The 19456-nt window shown below is 41.0% G+C and overlaps 1 protein-coding gene across 1 annotated transcript in view; it reads right to left on the bottom strand.

Moving 5' to 3' along the window:
• Positions 1–19000, bottom strand: part of rfc4 (replication factor C subunit 4) — a 30345-nt gene extending 11345 nt beyond the window's left edge. The window contains exons 1-6 of the mRNA XM_003225695.3: positions 18845–19000; positions 15930–16083; positions 14773–14851; positions 9633–9712; positions 8053–8172; positions 7009–7152 (exon numbers count right to left, since the gene is read on the bottom strand). Of these exons, the coding sequence (XP_003225743.1) occupies positions 7009–7152; positions 8053–8172; positions 9633–9712; positions 14773–14851; positions 15930–16063 (557 nt within the window). The 5' untranslated portion in view covers positions 16064–16083; positions 18845–19000. The remainder of the gene's footprint in view (positions 1–7008; positions 7153–8052; positions 8173–9632; positions 9713–14772; positions 14852–15929; positions 16084–18844) is intronic.
• Positions 19001–19456: the final 456 nt, after the last annotated feature.

The following is a 19456-nucleotide window of genomic DNA, read 5'->3' as shown; positions in this document are numbered from 1 at the left end:
GTCTCTTAGATGGGCCTGCGGCCACTTGGGCGACGGCGCTATATGATGCGGGTTCCACGCATCTAAGCACCGCGCAAAATTTCTTGAACCACCTTAGAAAGACCTGGGGAATCGAGGATGACGAGGAGGCGGCCGGCCATAAACTCCGGCGTCTCTTCCAAGGGGACAGGCCGTTGTCCCGGCACATAGCCGAGTTCCGGGTGCTGGCTCAGAGCACCGGCTGGAACGATATAGCCCTTAGAGGACAGTTTCGCGAGGGCCTCAACATCGAGATGCAGGAAGAAATCTCTAAGGTGGATCCCCCAGGGACTCTTGAGAGACTCATCAACCAGTGTTTACGAGCCGAAGCCCTGCTTGCCAACAAAAAACAGTGGCAGCAGTTTAAAAGGACTAAAAGTGGCTAAACAGGAATTTAAGGTGAGAGCATTCGCTGACGATCTTTTAGGTATAATTGAAGACCCATGTAAAAATTTAGAAAGTTGGTTGGAAAAAATAGAGGAATTTGGGGAATTGGCAGGTTTCCGACTGAACAAGAAAAAGACAATGATCCTAACAAAGAATGTGACAAAGAAGAACCAAGAAGTATTTAGCAAAAAAACGGGTATAAATTGTGTGACAAAAATTAGATATTTGGGAATATGGATCACCTCAAAAAATTCCCAACTTCTTACAAATAACTACACTAATGTATGGAAAGAAATAAGGAAAAACTTAGCAACATGGAAACTTTTAAACTTATCACTTTTGGGAAGGATGTCCTTGGTCAAAATGAATATATTACCTAGTCTTTTATTCCTCTTTCAAAACATTCCAATAATACGTAATATCAAGTCATTTAAAGAATGGAATAAGGACTTAATGAAGTTTGTTTGGAAGGGGAAGAAACCCAGGATAAAATATAAAGTATTAATTGACAAAAAAAATAAAGGAGGATTTGGATTTCCGGACTTAAACCTTTACCACGATGCCTGTGCCCTCGACTGGATCAGACCATGGATGAATCTTAATAAAGAAAAAATACTTACATTAGAGGGTCATGATCTGAGAGTGGGGTGGCACTCGTATATTTGGTACGAAAGAGAGAAAAAAGAGAAAAATTTCGGAAATCATTTTATTCGCTCCTCCTTACTACGAATTTGGCAAAAATATAAAAAAAATTTCTACCTAAAGACACCATTATGGCTATCCACTATGGAAGCCAAACAAAGAAGACTTCTAGGATGGTCCAATTGGCCAACGTATAGGACTCTATTAATTAAAGGCTCAGAAATTCTGAAATCGCATGAAGAGATAAAACAAAAATTCGGGCACATATCATGGCTGCATTATATGCAGATTAAGGAGCAATATAATAAAGACAAAGAGGTGGGGTTTTATCAGAGTGATCAATTCTGGGATAAAATTCTAGATTCAGAAAACAAGATAATTACAAAAATCTATAACAAACTATTGGAGTGGTCAACTGAAGAGGAAACAATAAAAAAGTGTATGATTAGGTGGGCAGAAAATCTAAGAAGACCTATAATGTTGACAGAATGGGAATCTATTTGGACTAAAAAATTAAAATATACCTATGCAATGGACTTGAAAGAAAACTGGCTTAAAATGTTCCACCTCTGGTATATCACACCAAAGAAATTAAACCAAATGTACAAGAATACTTCAAATAATTGTTGGAAGTGTGAGGATCAAGAGGGAAGTTTTTTCCATATGTGGTGGACATGTAAAGCTACGAAAACATTTTGGGAGAAAGTCCATAAAATCTGCCAGGAAATTCTTAAAACTGTCTTCCCCAGAAAAGCAGAGTATTATCTTTTGGGGTTAACAGACCGGAATATACATTTAGGGCCGAACGACGATAAAATCTTTACTTATTTAACGACCGCCGCCAGAATATGCTTTGCAAAAAGATGGAAGCAAAAAGAACTCCCGAACACGGAGGAATGGCTACAGAAAGTGAGAGAAATAAAAGATATGGACAAATTAACTTTTCTTTTAAAGAGAAATACAGGGTCACCGATAAAATATACAGATTGGAGTAAAGTAGAAGAGTACGAAAGGAAAAAATAAATGAAGATTAAATCTGAATGAGCAAAGGAATAACCTCTTTTGGTTTTCTATCTTTCAAAATATTGTTTACCGGAGGCAAAAAATTCTGTGACACAGACAATAGAAAGGCTATCATCGATTATTTTCAGCAGTATTATTTTTTCTTTTTCTTTTTTTTTTCTTTTTCTTTTTCTTTTAGAAGGATGGCCTCTATTACGAAGGAGATGGCGGCTGATCTATAATGGACTTGTATATATAGATCACCCTCCTCCTCAGAAACAGAGATTGGGAAACGCAATGGCAAAGATGGAAGTTCATTTTTTTTCTCCTCTTTTAAAGTTTTTAAACTTCTCTACTTCTATAACTTCATTTTCTGCACTTTCTATTCTATAATTGTTCTCACTCTTTCCGTGGAACCGGAGGCGGCCGAGGCGGCTGGAGCAAAGCCGGCGGGGGAAGCCAGCGACCGGGCCTAGAGAGGCTCGCCAACCTGGTCAAAAACCCCACTCAAGAGCCGCAAACCGGGGTCCTATTTCTCCTGGTGGTCACGCTGTGGTCAGTGAAAAAAGGACCCGTCATGATCCATGCCATGATAGACTCAGGGGCAACAAACAATTTCATCGATAGAGAGTATGCCGACTCTCTGGGATTACAATATCATGATTTCAAGAATGCCCGGGTGGTGCAGGCCATAGATGGCCAACCCCTAAAGACAGGTCCAGTAAGCCAATGGACTGAACCCACCAGAATGTGGATAAGGGAACACATGGAAGAAATTTCTTTCTTCGTTACCGAGGTTCCCCACTTCCCTGTGATTTTGGCAATTCCATGGCTGACACTCCACGACCCAAACATCTCCTGGTCCAACAGAGAACTGCAGTTCGCCTCAAGATATTGCCAAAACAATTGTCTAGTAGCCAAGGTCTGCCATGCCACAGACGCAGAGCCCATCATCACCTTGCCCAAGAAATATTCGGACTTTTAGGATGTTTACAATGAAAAGGAAGCCGAGAAACTACCCCCACATAGACCCTACGACTGTGCCATTGACCTGGTGGAGGGGGCCCCAATTCCGCGAGGACACCTCTACTCCCTGACTGAACCAGAGCAAGAAGCTCTCAGGGAGTTCATAGAGTCAAACCTCCGCAAGGGGTTCATCAGACCCTCTCAATCCCCAGCAGCTTCCCCAGTGATGTTTGTGAAAAAGAAGTCAGGGGACCTACACTTGGTTGTGGACTATAGAGCATTGAACAATATCACGAAGCGGAATCGCTACCCCCTGCCTCTGATCTCGGACCTATTAGACCGGCTCCGAGGGGCCAAGGTTTACACCAAGCTGGATCTCCGCGGGGCTTACAATCTAGTTCGCATAAGAGAAGGGGACGAATGGAAAACCGCCTTCCAGACCAAATTCGGATTATTTGAGTCCCTAGTCATGAATTACGGATTATCCGGAGCTCCCGCAACATTCCAGCATTTTGTCAACGATATCTTCCAGGATTATCTAGATCGGTTCTTGATCATATATTTGGACGATTTTTTGGTGTATTCTAGATCACAATCGGAACACGAGCAACACATCAGAATGGTGCTACAACGATTGCGGGATCATGGACTATATGCCAAGTTAGAGAAATGCGCCTTTGATCTGCAAGAGGTAGACTTCCTGGGATACCGCGTCTCGCCACTAGGGCTCTCCATGGACCCGGCAAAGGTTGCAGCAGTATTGGAATGGCGGGCGCCAACCAACAAGAAGGAAGTACAGCGCTTCTTGGGGTTTGCAAACTACTACCGCAAATTCATCCCAGACTTCGCTCGCTGGTCTGACCCAATCACCAGCTGCATCCGAGGGAAACAGCCTTTCCGCTGGACGGAGCAAGCAGAGAAAGGGTTCCACCAGCTAAAGCAGTTATTCACGACCCAGCCAATTCTACAGCACCCTGATCCTAAAACCCCTTTTGTTGTGCAGGCTGACGCCTCTGATGTGGCAATTGGGGCTGTACTCATGCAACCAGTGGGAGAACATCTTCATCCTTGTGCCTATTACTCCCGTCAACTAACAACCCCAGAGAGAAATTACACTATTTGGGAGAAAGAACTTTTGGCCATAAAGGCAGCTTTTGAAAATTGGAGACATTGGTTGGAAGGGGCCAAATTTCCCATTGAAGTTCATACTGATCATCGAAATTTAGAGCACCTAAGGACCGCACGAAAGTTAAATCAAAGGCAGCAGCGCTGGGCTTTGTTCTTTGAACGTTTTGACTTCCAGATCCATTATGTGACCCCGGCTCAGACCAAGCAAGCAGATGCTCTATCACGGAAACCAGAGTATGCTGCAGGACGCAGAGAGACCTCAGAATCTCGATTGCTGCAACCCGAAAACTTTGCCACGCTCACAGTGGGAAACACCAAATCCACTCCAATTGAACCAACTCCCTCTAACCCAGAATCCCTTTGCACTCAAGAAATTAGAGCCAGTCAACAGACAGATGCCTGGGCTCAGGAACAGATTCGCCAAGGACTACGTTTCCCATTCTCACTTAAGGATGGGCTACTATGTTACAGGAATCATGTTTACATTCCTCCAGGTCCCGGCAGAGAAAAAGCACTTCATCTGTGTCATGACAGCAAGTCAGCAGGACATTTTGGGCTATTTAAAACCATGCACTTGATCCTACGAGATTTCTGGTGGCCCAAGATCCGCAAGGATGTGGAGAAATATGTCAATACCTGTCCTGTATGTCAGCGTTCCAAGACACGAAGGGAGAAGCCGTCAGGGCTACTACATCCCCTTCCCACTCCTTCTCGCCCATGGGAGATAATTTCCGCGGATTTTATCACTGACTTACCACCCTCCCTTGGATTCACCACGATTCTAGTAGTGGTGGACCTTTTTACCAAGTTGGCCCATTTCATCCCCTGCGATGGTCTCCCCACGGCCAAAGAGACTGCAGATTTATTCCTTCAACATATTTTCCGACTGCATGGATTGCCCAAGAGTTTAGTCACTGACCGTGGATCTCAATTCACCTCTCGTTTCTGGAAAGCACTACAAAAACTATTGGGCATAGACTCTCGTTTATCTTCAGCTCACCATCCCCAAACGGATGGGCAAACTGAGCGCACCAACGCCACTTTGGAACAATACCTTCGCTGTTATGTAAACTACCAACAGGACAATTGGGCTTCCCTATTACCTCTGTCAGAGTTTGCATACAACAATGGTGTCCAGGCTTCAACTAAAGAAACCCCGTTCTTTGCAAACTACGGTTTCCATCCACGTTTCTTTCCTTCTGTCATTGAAACCTCAGAAGTCCCTGCAGCGGAGGACTGGCTGCAGGAACTCACAGCAGTACAAGAACTTTTACACCAACAACTGGATCAAGCCAAGGAGGACTACAAGCGCCACGCTGACGGCCATCGCCAGCCGGGCCCCGAGATCAAGGTAGGAGATCGGGTTCTGTTGTCCACTCGCTTTTTGCCCTCCCACCGTCCCTGCCGGAAGTTAGATGCCCGTTTCATTGGTCCCTACCCAGTGGTGGCGCAACTTAACCCCGTGACTTTCAAACTCCAACTTCCGCGCTCCATGCACATTCATCCGGTGTTCCACCGTTCCCTGCTCCTTCCGGCGGATGGTGTACACCCCGACGTGAGTCGGCCGCCCCCCGCCCCTGTTCTAGTGGACGGAGAGGAGGAGTTCGAGGTTCAGGACATTTTGGATTCTTGCTTCCATCGCCGCCGCCTTCAGTATCTCATTGACTGGGTGGGTTTTGGCCCCGAAGAACGCTCCTGGGAAGACGCTTCCACAGTCCATGCCCCCGACATAGCCCGCCGCTTCCATCAGGCCTACCCTACCAAGCCGCGGCCCCGCGACTCGAGGAGAGGGGCCCTGTTTGAGGGGGGCCTTGAGGGCGGGGATAGTGTGATGACTCATGGGCCTTGTAGTCCTGTTCCTAGTACTATTGTGGCAGACGAAGAGGAAAACATGGGGTTTTCGCCGGTTCAGCAAGAGCCGGAGTCTCTTCACCTGCAGGATGTTGATGTTTGCCCTCAAGAATTCAGCCAAACAGGCCTTGGGCAGAACTCCCCCCCCGTTTCCCAGGAGGGAAAATTATTCTAAGGATAGGGGAGTCAGGGAGGCTAATCGGAGAAGCCTGAGAATCGCTGCCAAACAAATGGCTGATTAGGTCTGCTTCCCTTGGGAAATTCTAAGGAGTCATGCATCTGGACAGAGTTGGGTTTCGCTTCTCGTTCTCTAGGGAAAGAGTTCTGTTGGCGGGAAAACGAGACCAATATAGGTGTTTGGCGCGAGGGATTCTTTGCGGAGTCAACTGATCAGCTTGAGGAGAGAGATCGTGTGTGGACTTCGTAATCCCAGTTCCTTGCTTCCCGGATCAAGCTTCAAGCCTTGCCCCGTCTCACGGTGTTACCACGGACTCTGTTTCATGCTTCATGTTCGTCTTGCCTCCAGTCACGGATCTAGTCAAGAATCAAGTTTATTTCCAGCCTTGTTGTCAAGCTTCATTGGACTTTAAAGACTCTGTTATTTCCCCACACTATTGCTTGGCAAAGTGTGTGTTTCGGTCAAGTGGATTAAAACTTTGAACTCTAATATCTTATATTGGACAATACATTTCTGGACTATATTTGACCTCATCTGAAAGGTCTGCTTCTGAACTATATTCTTCACTTGTTTTTATTGATTTTATATATTTCTTTAATAAAGATATTAGATAGAGACTGGCCTCTGTGTAAGGTTATTGGTGCTCTGCAGCCAGGGTCCTGACAAAAATATATCATTTGTGCTACAATTACCATTTTCTGTAAATGGAAAGTAATTAAGTCTTAAAATGCAAGCTTAATCTTGGCTTTAAAAAAAATGGGGAAAGGATCTTGTAAATAATTGGATTCTGCATCTTGAACAAGAAAACAAGAAAGTGTTTGAAAGCTCATACGTACCGGCTGATGTAATTACAGATCAGGCAGAAACGTGTTGTTTTGGATTCCTTCTCCATGGTGCGCCTTAAAGCCGCCTGAGCTGCTGAGGTCATAGAATCGGCTTCATCCAAGATTACAATCTTGAAAGGGGGGCACAGCTTGCCACTAAACACAAACCCATCACCAGAACACACGTTAAATAGTAGTGGAATGAATGCATTCTGCTTGTACTGGAAAAAAATCAATGAATCTAGTCTCCAAACACTGCTCAACTATATATCCGTTTCTGAGATTTGAAGGAGGATTTAATATTTAAGAAATATTCATGCATACAGGACATGCACCACAGAATACCACATTAAGGCTCTTATTCTTACTGGAGTCTTCAATTACTTTCTAGAAACAAGTTAAATTCTTTGCTTGGTGAAAGAGTTTGAAAGAATACATAAAGAAGGCAATAGGTTTTGGACAGATTTCTCAAATTTGATCAAAGTAACCTTCTAAGCTGGCTATGGATAATGTTCAAGACGTGGTCTAGGAAAGGCTGCTCTATGGCATAAAAAGAGTAGTACCTTTTTCTGTCTCACAGTTTTTAAACTCTAAGCTTTAGTTTTACCCTCAAATATATATTCTACTCCTCTTTTGCCTGGATGCTTATGGCTGTCTCTTGCAAGTTTTTTTTAATAATCAACTCTATTCAATTAGACAGATAGGATGTAGGATATCCAATGTCACCTCCACTAATTATAATTATTACTGTTGATATGCCAATGACCGAGTGATTCAAATATGACAAATATTTTCAGAATTACAAAAGCACAAGGTGACAGTGCACATAAAATGACACTGAATTGTAAGAACATAAATAACACCTATCAGGGATGTTAATGCAAGATGAGTAGAGCTACTAAATAATAAATTCTCACAAAATGCAGTTATGCCCTAGTGACTTATGGTGGCATGCGTTTTAGAAGCTGACAGCCATCACACAGTGCTTAATCATGGATATTTTAGCCCTATAGAGCTAACCTGTACAAAAATGAAAGAGAGACTAATTGTGCTTACTCTGAACGACTTCCAGACACCGTCAGCTGAGCGAACCTCTTCACCTTTTCTCTAATGACTTGTATTCCCCTTTCGTCAGAGGCATTCAGCTCAAGGACTCGTTGCCGAAACAATTCAGTCCTATTTACCAAAACAGGGATTTTAATAAGTCTTCATAAAAATACAATATGTAAAAGTGCCTAACATGTCTGGACCCAGAAGCAGTTGAAAGGTCCTCCTTGCATCCCAACTGCCAATGCCTCGGAAGGAGAGAAGAGGACTGAATTCCCTCCAACATTGCTACCTCCTCATCCTTCTGTATCCTGTCTTAATTGGATTGTAAGCCTGAGAAAAGGGAACTGTTTTGTTGTTGTTTTATTTGTAAAGCACCAAATAAACGAATAGTATTAACAATAGTAATATTATGAGTCACATGTGAAATTGTGGATATTGGATTTCCTTGATTATGATAATTTCTTCTCCCGGTACCTTTCCTTCAATGATGGACCATCATGTTTAGCTGCTATGTCCAGCATCATTGAGAAAAGTATAAGCTTTTACAGCAAAGGACAGGAAACTGCAGGCAGACTCCTGGATCTCATTTGCAACCCCCAAAACCCATATCTCCCTATTTTTTTAAAAAATGTAGTTTAATATTTGGTCCACTGCTGAAAACTCACCACAGAAACATAGTAGTTTAAGGCCACTTGCTCCACACAACCCCTGGAAAAACTTGTAAGTGCTCTTCCCAATATTATTTGGGTGTTTGGCTATAACAACTAGCCCAGAACTCCAGATTCACAACTTTTTAAAGATTCTCTATGTAAGTTCAAGATAAACACATCTGAAAGTTTAAAGGACGAAGAACAGATTTTCTAGCCAATTTTGGCTCCTCTGCAAGAGAGCAGAGATGGGGAGACAATGACTTTGTCATATCCAACATTTTATAGATCCAGCTTACTATGTTGTCATTATTGACAAAATAGAATCCACACCTTCCTTTCTCATGTTGTAAGAATCTTCTTTCAACTGTTCCGTTTTTATAGGCTCTATGTATTTTACTGAATTTTCCCAAATGTTTTCTGTGTAAATATATTACTTCGCTTCACACTGTCAGTTCCCCAAGAGCTTTTGCCAGTCTTCAATTACAAAGGCAGTTCAAATATAGCTTCAAGAAAGAATAAACTGTAGTAACTTAGAAGAATATTGACTATATTGATTACTTACAGTACTTTAAAGAGCCACTCAAGTCTTTCAGGGAATCAAATATCTACACAGGAAACTTTTAAAAACCTATCCCTCCTCTTTTTTAGTTCCTCCCTCATTTAAATGTATGCATGTTGTATAACATATCCTGGGATATATCTGAGTCAACAAATGTGGGGTGCCAATTTGCACATATCCTCTAAATACATATATATCTGGGAATGGATTCAGGATTCCTTAAATCTTCACTTTCTATCAATCATTATCGTTGTTTTTAAAAGCTGGTGGCAGAACTAGAACAGACTATATGTTTAAGAGACCCAATCATATTGCTGAAATTACAAGACTTGCAAAAAACATGTCTTCCATAAAGGCCACTTTTATGTGCGACTTACCCAAAGAGTTCTCTAGCTGCTGCCAAAATAGTTGACGTTTTCCCAGTTCCAGGTGGGCCATAAAACAAGAGATTGGGAAGCTATAAAAGCAGAAAATTGCAATGGTCTGTCATAAAATAGTTGTGGAATGGCAACTATTGGTTTTTGACTTTTGATAACCTTAAAGCAAGCCATCACATGGTTTTCTCAGCAAGATTTGCTGAAAAGCATTTACTTTTGCCTTCCTCTGAAGCTAAGAGAGTGTAATTTGCCCAAGGTCAGCCAATGGGCTTCCATGGCCAAGCAAGGATTTGAACTCTGGTGTTCAGAGTCAAAGTCCAACACTCAAAACCCTACACCACATTGGTTTTTTATTTAACAGGGAAATATTCCTATTTAGATCTTTTATTTAACAAATAAAAATATTGTGTGCTCTTTGATTGGATGTTCACACACTGCTGCTTCTCAAGCTACAGTAGAGTCTCACTTATCCAACATAAATGGGCCAGCAGAACGCTGGATAAGCGAATATGTTGGATAATAAGGAGAGATTAAGGAAAAGCCTATTAAACATCAAATTAGGTTATGATTTTACAAATTAAGCACCAAAACATCATGTTAGACAACAAATTTGGCAGAAAAAGTAGTTCAATACACAGTAATGCTATGTAGTAATTAATGTATTTATGAATTTACCACCAAAATATCACGATATATTGAAAACATTGACTACAAAAATGCGTTGGATAATCCAGAACGTTGGATAAGCGAGTGTTGGATAAGTGAGACTCTACTGTACTTTCAAGTCTCCTTGCTTGGATAAGGACTGGCCTTTGCCAAGAAAATCCTGAAGTGGAATGACTTTAGGATCAAGATATGCCAGAAACAACTTGAAAGTGTACAGTAACAACATTAACAAGTATGAAGATGATGAACTTAAGTTTTACTGAGTAGGATTTGGGCCTTTTCTGGCACAAGTCCAATTCAATTGCATTGTGAAACTGCATTATATGGCAATATAGATGCGGAGTGGGGGACTCAGTAAATTTGCACAGGATGGCACAGTAACACATTTTGAAAATCACCTCCTTCTTGTAGCCACATTCATTAATCAGACTGTGATTATTTTATTTACTTTATATCTTGTCATCATTTACAAAACAAGTGTTTATTCTGCTATTTTGTTACAAATGAGCAAACAAAATATCACAAAAAAGCAATTATCCTCCTTTCTACAAATAGTCACAAAAAATCGACACATTGTCAATGTCAGTTAAATAGACTGGTTCAGATACTACTGTAAGCACTACTGATTTGAAACCGAAGCAATGTTCATTTATCTAAACTAAAATGCAATCTTTCGAAACAAGCCCCGCTGTGCTATGAGGCTCATTCCCAGGTAAGCATGTCCATGGACTTTAGGGCTATATTTTTAGCAGAGCTGTAATATGACCAAGCCATGCTATTCCTGACCCTTGCCAAAGATGACGTTATGATACCTGTTGGCGCCTCTTCTAAAATTACCGTTATATGGAAATTCGCAGTGAGGAAAGCACAGTAAATGTATGGAAATTTCTACACTCAAAGCAAACTTCATGAAGATCTAGATTAAATTCTAAGACACTAACTTTGTAGATACTGAATCCTTGCCTGTTATATTTGAGCATGTAATACTTTTTAAATCATCTTAAAATGAATGGGTAATTCGATACTATGTCAGCTACCAGAGGTGTCAAACAGAATGTCCAGTGACATTAATGACTCCTTTGAGCCCACACACTTGATGTATTTCAAGCAACCTTTGACAACCTCATTGGATTGTTTTTTAAAAGGATTGCTATTTGTAAGAGAGCATCTTTTTGAGGAACAAAACCTGAAGCCCCCAGTGCATACAAAACTAGCTACATAAATTATTTTAGTCCACTAGATTGCTTTGAGTTTTTCGGGCTATATGGCCATGTTCCAGAAGCATTCTCTCCTGACGTTTTGCCCACATCTATGGCAATAAATACAAAGGTTGTGAGGTCTGTTGGAAACTAGGCAGGTGGGGTTTATATATCTTTGGAATGTTAAAGGTGGGAGAAAAAAACTCTTGTCTGATTGAGGTAAGTGTGAATGTTGCAATTGGCCATCTTGATTAGCATTGAATAACCTGGTAGCTTCAAAGCCTGGCTGCTTCCTGCTTGTGGGAATCAATCAGGGTGAGATAACACCTCCCAATAAAGGATTCCCCCAGGCAGGAAGCAGCCAGGCTCTGAAGCTGCAAGACTATTCAATGCTAATCAAGGTGCCCAATTGCACCTCAAACAGACAAAAGTGTTTCAATTGGTCAACTATGATATGATATAAATCCACTTGGTAATTTAAAAAAGCTAACCTCGGCAGGTTTTTAGAGTAGTTCTTTGTGAACATAAACAACACTAACACTATAAAGATCTAAAATAGCAGACCCAAAATAGAACCACTGTGCCAGCTTCACAAGCCATACAAGGCACTAAATTACCAATCTTTTACAGAAATGGCACAACCTTTCTCCTCTAATGTAGTTCCCTGTTCAACTATTGCTATGATTGACTATGCAACAAGCCTTTCCCTTCTTCTTTTTTTGAAAGGCAAGAACCTATCAATAAAATCTTTAATAGTTTATGATCATGGAAATATTAACAGTGATGTTGAATGTGTAGTTACCAAGATAGAAGATGTCCATTGCAATTATAAACTACTAGCTGTGCCCGGCCACGCGTTGCTGTGGCAAAGTGGTGGTGATATTGGTTAAAAATAGTTGTGGAATGTTTATTTGATGTTATTTGTATTTTTAAATTAATGTTATTGTAACTTACGTTTTTTATTTATTATATTTTATTATTTTGTTGTATTATTTTTACTTATTTTGTGTTATTATAGTATTTTATTGTATTAATTTTGAGTGTTTTTAATTTTTTTAGTGTTTTATTATTTTTATTGTATTATTTGTATTTATTTTATTTTTATTGTTTTATTATTATTTGTATTTTTATTCTTTTATTATTTTTATGTATTATATTTTATTATTTGATTATATTATTTTTATTTTTATTTTTAATTGTATTATTTTATTTTGGGGTTTTTTGTATTTATTTTATTATTTTTATTAGAAATAATATGACAGTATAGTGGTATAGTAGAATATAGTACATAATATGTAATGTTGATATTGTGCGTTGATAATAATATAATGTATTGTATGTATATATTATTTATAAGCCTCTGTGAGTCTAAATCGGGGTGAGAAGGGCAGGATTAATGTGTGCACAATGTCACATATAGGAGTATTATTATTATAAATTTAAACCGTAACTATTCATATCTCACATTTCTATCTAAACAAACATACACGGAATTTCATGTCTACACTTTGGCCCCGTCTCCAAGACATCTCATTAAATATCCCTATTATACAAATACAGGGTATATTTATCCAAATCTAGGTCAATCCCAAAATCCATGAACATCAGTATTTCAGATTTTTCTCTATCGAAGGAAACATATTGGAATGTCGCGCCTCCGTCTGGGCCCATCCACAAAACATCTCATTAACTATGCACAATATGCAAATGCACGACATACATTTATATATTAATTTACTAAATTAATTTATTTTTATTATTATTATTATTATTATTATTATTATTACTATTATTATTTAACTGTCAGTTTAACTGTCACTCCTGAGGATGTGTGGTTGGGTTATTATTATTGGATTATTTTTATTCTTATTATTATTGCTAATTGAGAGACCATGAAGGCCAGTCATATAGAAAAGGAGGGTGACTTTTTTTTTGCCGTCCTTTTTCCCTTGGCGCCTGGCCAATGGCCTTTTCAACCGGTACCGTGGACTTCATCTCCCAGAATCCCTGGCCTTTGAACCATCCACGAGGGTTTCTGGGAGTTGGAGTCCCGAACGCCATCCATTGGCATTGCTGGAAACCGCTTGGGCCTTCAACTCCCAGAATTCATAGCCATTGAAGAAGCTTGCAAGCGTTTCTGGGAGTTGGAGTCCAGAATGTTTTGCTGGCTGAGGTCGGAGCACAGCCACAGAGGGTGGTTTTCCTCTGTCGCCATCCTGCTGCCTTGGGCTTCCGAGCGGCTGCCCTTTGCAGGAGGGAAAGGTGGAGGAAGGGTTTGGCTGGGCCTGCAGCCTGAGAAGGGAGGCGAGGCCTAGCCAGGCGCCAAGCACTGGCCTCACATAGGACGCCGTCCCAGGAAAGAGATGCCCTCCCGGGAAGGGGCGAGGAGGTAGCGGAGGAGGGCGGGTGTACATGGATATGGAGATGTGTGTGTGTGCGTGTGTATGTATGTCGGCTGTTGGGGAAGGGCGGAAATTGAGGCCTGGATGTGCAGCGGCCGCCTGGAGCCTCCGCGGCCTTTCCGGCTGCCGGGGAAGGCGGCAAAGTGTATGGGTCCGTGGGGGGCACCTGGAGGCCCGCAGAGAGTAGCCACCTTTCGGGTGGGCCGAGAAGGCAGGAAGGTGAAGCAACAGGGTGAAGGGCACGAGGGCGGTGGAGGTCGCAAGAGAGGGTGAGCGAGGGGTGTGTGTGCGCGCGCGGAAAGGGTTGGGAGGATTGTGGCGCATGCGTACATCGCCTGTTGCGGTTGTTGGTGTTATGATTGTGTTTTTAGTATAATTGTGTTTTATCTTACTGAAGGCGGGGATGATTAATTGTGTTGCCAATTTTTGAGTTTGGGGGGTTTGGGGTTTTTCTGTTTTGTGCATCGCCGTGATGCCAAAAGCCTTTTATATATATAGATAATTTCATGCACAGAAACTTTTATTAATGGAATTCAAAAACCTTACAATATTCTGCCATCAGCAATACTAAGCAAATTAAGCATATGAGAATTATTCAACATTATACATGCACTCAGTCATTTTGGCACAATAACGTTCACAAGAGCACAATACTGCCAGGCCTCATTCCTTGTAGATATAAGTCCCATTCAATTTAATAAAGATTGTATGTATTTTGATTTTTTTTGTACGTTTTGTAAATCAGCTAGAGCAAGGCAAAGAAATATTTCAAAAGAGATGATTCGCAAGATAAAAATGCATAGCCAAAATTGTCTTCAGCTAAAAGACTATTATAATTTAACTTGTAATGCTACAGATTATAAAAGAACTCACATCAGCTCCTTGCAAGCATTTCTTCAGAACTGCAACAACTTCCTCTTGAAATGCAACTTCATCCATACATTTTGGACGGCTATTTGACAAAAGAAGGGGGGGAAACATTGAACATGTACTAATTATTAATATTTTCTCACCAAAACTGTCATATGTGCCCTAAAAATACTCTGGCTGCTTGATGCTGCTGGACTCCATTTTGACCAGCCTCCATTTTGGCATCCTAAGGTCAGCACAGAGATACCAACATTTGTTTCTTCCGGCCATGACCCTTGATTCACCTGGGTCCTCTCTTGAGTGAACGCTGCCACCGTGACCCTGGTTTTATGTCTCATTCATCCCCTGATGGAACATCTGCTCCACTAAAACTATGTTTTGATCTGTTTTATTGCATTTATGTTTTACTTGTTTTCTAAATTGATATATTTATTATTTGTGGTATAATACAACATTGAATTTTGCCATAATCTGTAAGCCACTCTGAGTCCCCTTTGGGGTTAGGAAGAGAGGGGTATAAATATAGTAAATAAATAAATAATATGGATGATTGGAATTACACTTTAAAATGTACCTGTTCCGACTTACATACAAATCCAACTTAAGAACAAACCTTCAGAACCTGTCCTGTTCAAAACTTGGGGACTACCTGTATTGTATTTGCATATATGAAACCACAAACAACAGCAAAAGCAGCAAATAAAAAATAAAATAAATGGAGACATCTAGTGGTTATAATCATATTAACCATTTGAAACACTTCCTATAGACCAGGGGCATCTTAAACTTTTCCACTCACTACCGCTTTTGGCATGAGAAATTTTTTACATGACCCTAGATATATAGGTATATAAAATAGGTATAAAAACCAAATATTTACTAACAACAAATCAGCATTTGCAAGGATTGCTAAACAGGCTGATTTTTCCTTTTTTTTTTTACAAAGTACATCTCAAGTGTCTTCTGCAGAGTCCACTGTAAATGCTGCACAACAAATTCATGTACATGTCTAAAACAGACACCAGGTGACCTTTAAAAAGCTTTTACTGCTGCCAATTTTTTGGAGATCCCAACACTGAGGTAAGGGGTCAGGACCCACAGTTTAAGAAGCAGTATTATACCCAACCATCCTCTTCCTTGGCACTTTGGTTCTTACATACTATTTTTCCACCCAAGGAAGAGGCCGGACCCTCTTCCCCTCTCCGCTGCCTCCTGCAGTAGCAGCTGTCCCCTTCTCCTTGGCAGGTAAGGGCTTGGTACTGATTGAAGATGGGCCTTTCAGAAATGCCTGCATTGCTGCTGCCTCTGTTCAGCCTAGAAAGGAAGCGCAGGGGAGGGATTAAAGCATATGTTATTAATGTTTATCTTAGTAGCTTTATGACAGGTACAATTCTTTTGCCCAGAACTATGTCCAATTCAAGAAGGATGTTGACAATCTGGAACACATACAGAGAAAGGCAACCAAAATGATAACATGTCCACAATCCAAGCCCTATGAGGAACAGCTTTGGGGCTGGGAATGTTTACCATGGAGAATATGGATATGATAGCCATGTTTCAATATTTGAAAGGATGTCACATTGAGGAAAGAACAAACTTGTTTTCTGCTACTTGACACTAGGACACAATAGTGGACTGCATTCAAATTGTAGGGGGGGGGGAAGACTCCACCTAAACATTAGGAAGAACTTCTTGAAGACAAGAAATTGTGGAATATGCTACTTGGGAGTCCAGTGGAGTCTCCTTCTCTGGAGGTTTTTAAAAATAGGCTGGATGGCTATCTGCAGGAATCCTTTGATTGTGTCCTCATGCATGGCAGGAGTTTGAATTGTATGGCTATTTGGATTTGTTTCAACTATATGCTTCTATGATTCTCACCAACTAAAATGGCTATTACAAAAAATTATAAACAGATATTAACTTGTCATCTAAGCAATTTGTGTATGTTATCTGTTGACCCTTTAAATCCTATTCCCAGTCACATGATCTTTTTTTCTCCCACAATCTTGTAAATCAAAGGTAAGCAAAATGCAGCCTTCCAAGTGCCAATGAACTGTAACACCCAGCATTCACTACTGGCAACGCAGGCAAAGGCTAATAGGCCCTGCAATCTAGAAGATCTCTCTTTTCCCTTTTCTGTTATATATAAACAGGAAAAAAATTGCAAATATGAGAACTTTATTATCATAGTGAATCTCATCAGTATGGTATGGTCCTTCAGTTTAAGAATTGCTAGGTGATCTTAATACAGCAATCATGAAATCAGAAAATGACTTTAAAATTTTTAGGTTCCCTATCAACAGTGCATTAGGATTACCAATTCTCAAGGTACTTTCTCCAGCATTTATTGGTCAGGCAGAAAATTAGATCTTGCTTCCTCATATACCAGTAAGGGAGAAGAAATGCAAAGGAGCCATAAGTCCTACAAAATTTCTGGAGTATAACAACTTATTTCAAAGTATGCTCCTCTGCCTTTTCTAAACCCAGCTTTTACATCTGGCAACTCTCACTCCATGCCATGCTGGAGTCTACCCTGCAGGATCTTGAATATTACCTTTATACACACACACACATTTTACAGTGTAAACAGAACACAAAACAATGAATATTTTACAAATACATAACCCCATCACCAAGGTCTGAACAAGTATAATTTCCTTTGCCATAAATTATGAGTCAATCAGTAAGCAAATGTCATATCCAAAATTCTTGACCAACAATGTTGTATTATTTTCCCTTATCACTTTTCATCTTAAGAACAGACAAGCATCTCAAGCTCTGAGGTTTACCAGGGAAGGAATCCCACTGGAGCATTGCAACACACCAAAATACCTGGGAATCATTCTGGACCATGCTCTGACTTACAAGAAGCACTGCTTGAATATCAAGCAAAAGGTGGGTGCTAGAAATAATATCATACAAAAGCTGATTGGCACAACCTGGGGATCACAACCAGACACAGTGAAGACACCTGCCCTTGCGCTTTGCTACTCTGCTGCTGAATACGCATGCCCACTGTGGAATACATCGCACCACGTTACAAACAGTGAAGACATGCCACATTATCACAGGATTTTCTACGTCCTGCACACTGGAGAAATTGTACCGCTTCGCTTGTATTGCACCACCTGACATCCATCAGGAAGTAGCAGCGTGTAATGAAAGGACCAAGGCAGTGACATCTGCGGCCCATCCTCTGTTATTATATGATATCAGCCAGCATGCCAATGCCTTAAATCAAGAAACATCTTTCTAATATCTACAGAGATACTCGCAAGAACACCTCAGCAAGCAAGAGTCCAAAAGTGGCAGGCTAAAACCCAGAACCTCAATCCAAGGCTGATATTGGGTGAGAAATTCCCTCCTGGGCATACAGAAGGCTGGGCAACTTGGAAGACATTAAACAGACGGCACTCTGGCACAAGATGCAGAACTAATCTTAAGAAATGGGGCTACAAAGTGGAGTCCACGACATGCGAGTGTGCTACTTGGTTGTTATACACATTCCACAGGAGACAGGCAAGGTGACTTGGCATCCCCATACCACCAAGAACTTGCCACAATTTATTATGATCCACACAGTCAAAGACTTTAGAATAGTCAATAAAACAGAAATAGACACTTTTATGAAATTTTCTGGAAGAGGTCTCTTGTCTACTACACAAGTTGTAGTGTATATAATTTACATATTTATAAGAACAATGCAATCTAAAACCATGCAGAAAATACCAAACCATAATATTAATTATATTATAATACTAATATAAAATATTATACACTACAGTATCAAGATAATTCACATCTGAGTTTTAAAAGATGGGGGAAAGGGTTTAAAATATCCCAGTTGGAACAATGCCTCACTTGATGATGCATAAGGGTACACCTACACTGTACAATTGATGCAGTTTGACACCGCTTTAACTACCATGGCTCAATGCAATAGAAGCCTGGGATGTATAGTTTGGTGGCAGAGAAGTCCAAGGGCCTTCTAAATCTACAACTCCCAGGAGCCATGGCACCTAAAGCGGTGTCTATATCCAGACAAGGCCGCAGCCGCCGCTAGATTTATACTTACCTTCTATCTCCCGCCAAAAACCACTCACTCTCTTCTTCCCCGCCCACTTTTAGATGCCACTTCCGCATCTATGCGGGCACTCTAGGACAGTGGTTTCCTAAACTCAGCTCCTCCAGCCGCTTTGGACTTCAAGTCCCAGAAGCCTTAGCCAACAACGTCAACAGCTGAGAATTCTGGGAGATGAAGTCTGAGAGATGTAATGCCTGTGACGTAAGAGGTTTTTTTTCTAGGAGGAGGAGCCTGTTGGAAAGAGGCGGTAACAAAAGATGGAAATATCCGTCACGTGTCACGCCATATATGGAAATATGGGTCAGGCTCAGAACCTTTAGCTCCAAAGCATGCAAAGACGCTCTCGCTGCGCATGCGTTTAAAGGCAGCTCCTGCGCACTTGTATCCTGGAATGTTCGGCCGAGCGTTCAGTGCGCATGCGCATATGTGCTCTTTTATTGCACTGGGCTTTTATTTAGCCTAAGGTACCAGAGCCTGTCTGCTGTTGGAAGCTAAGCAGGGTCAGTTCTGGTTGTGACTTGGATGGGAGTCCATCTACTGAACACGAGGTGCTTTAAAAGCTCTATTTCAGAGGAAGTATATATATATATATACTATTCTTTT

Source organism: Anolis carolinensis, chromosome 3, assembly GCF_035594765.1.
Source record: "Anolis carolinensis isolate JA03-04 chromosome 3, rAnoCar3.1.pri, whole genome shotgun sequence".
In the NCBI taxonomy this organism is placed as follows: domain Eukaryota; kingdom Metazoa; phylum Chordata; class Lepidosauria; order Squamata; family Dactyloidae; genus Anolis; species Anolis carolinensis.
The sequence above is the reverse complement of the archived record's forward strand: the minus strand, read 5'-3'. Positions and strand labels throughout refer to the sequence as shown.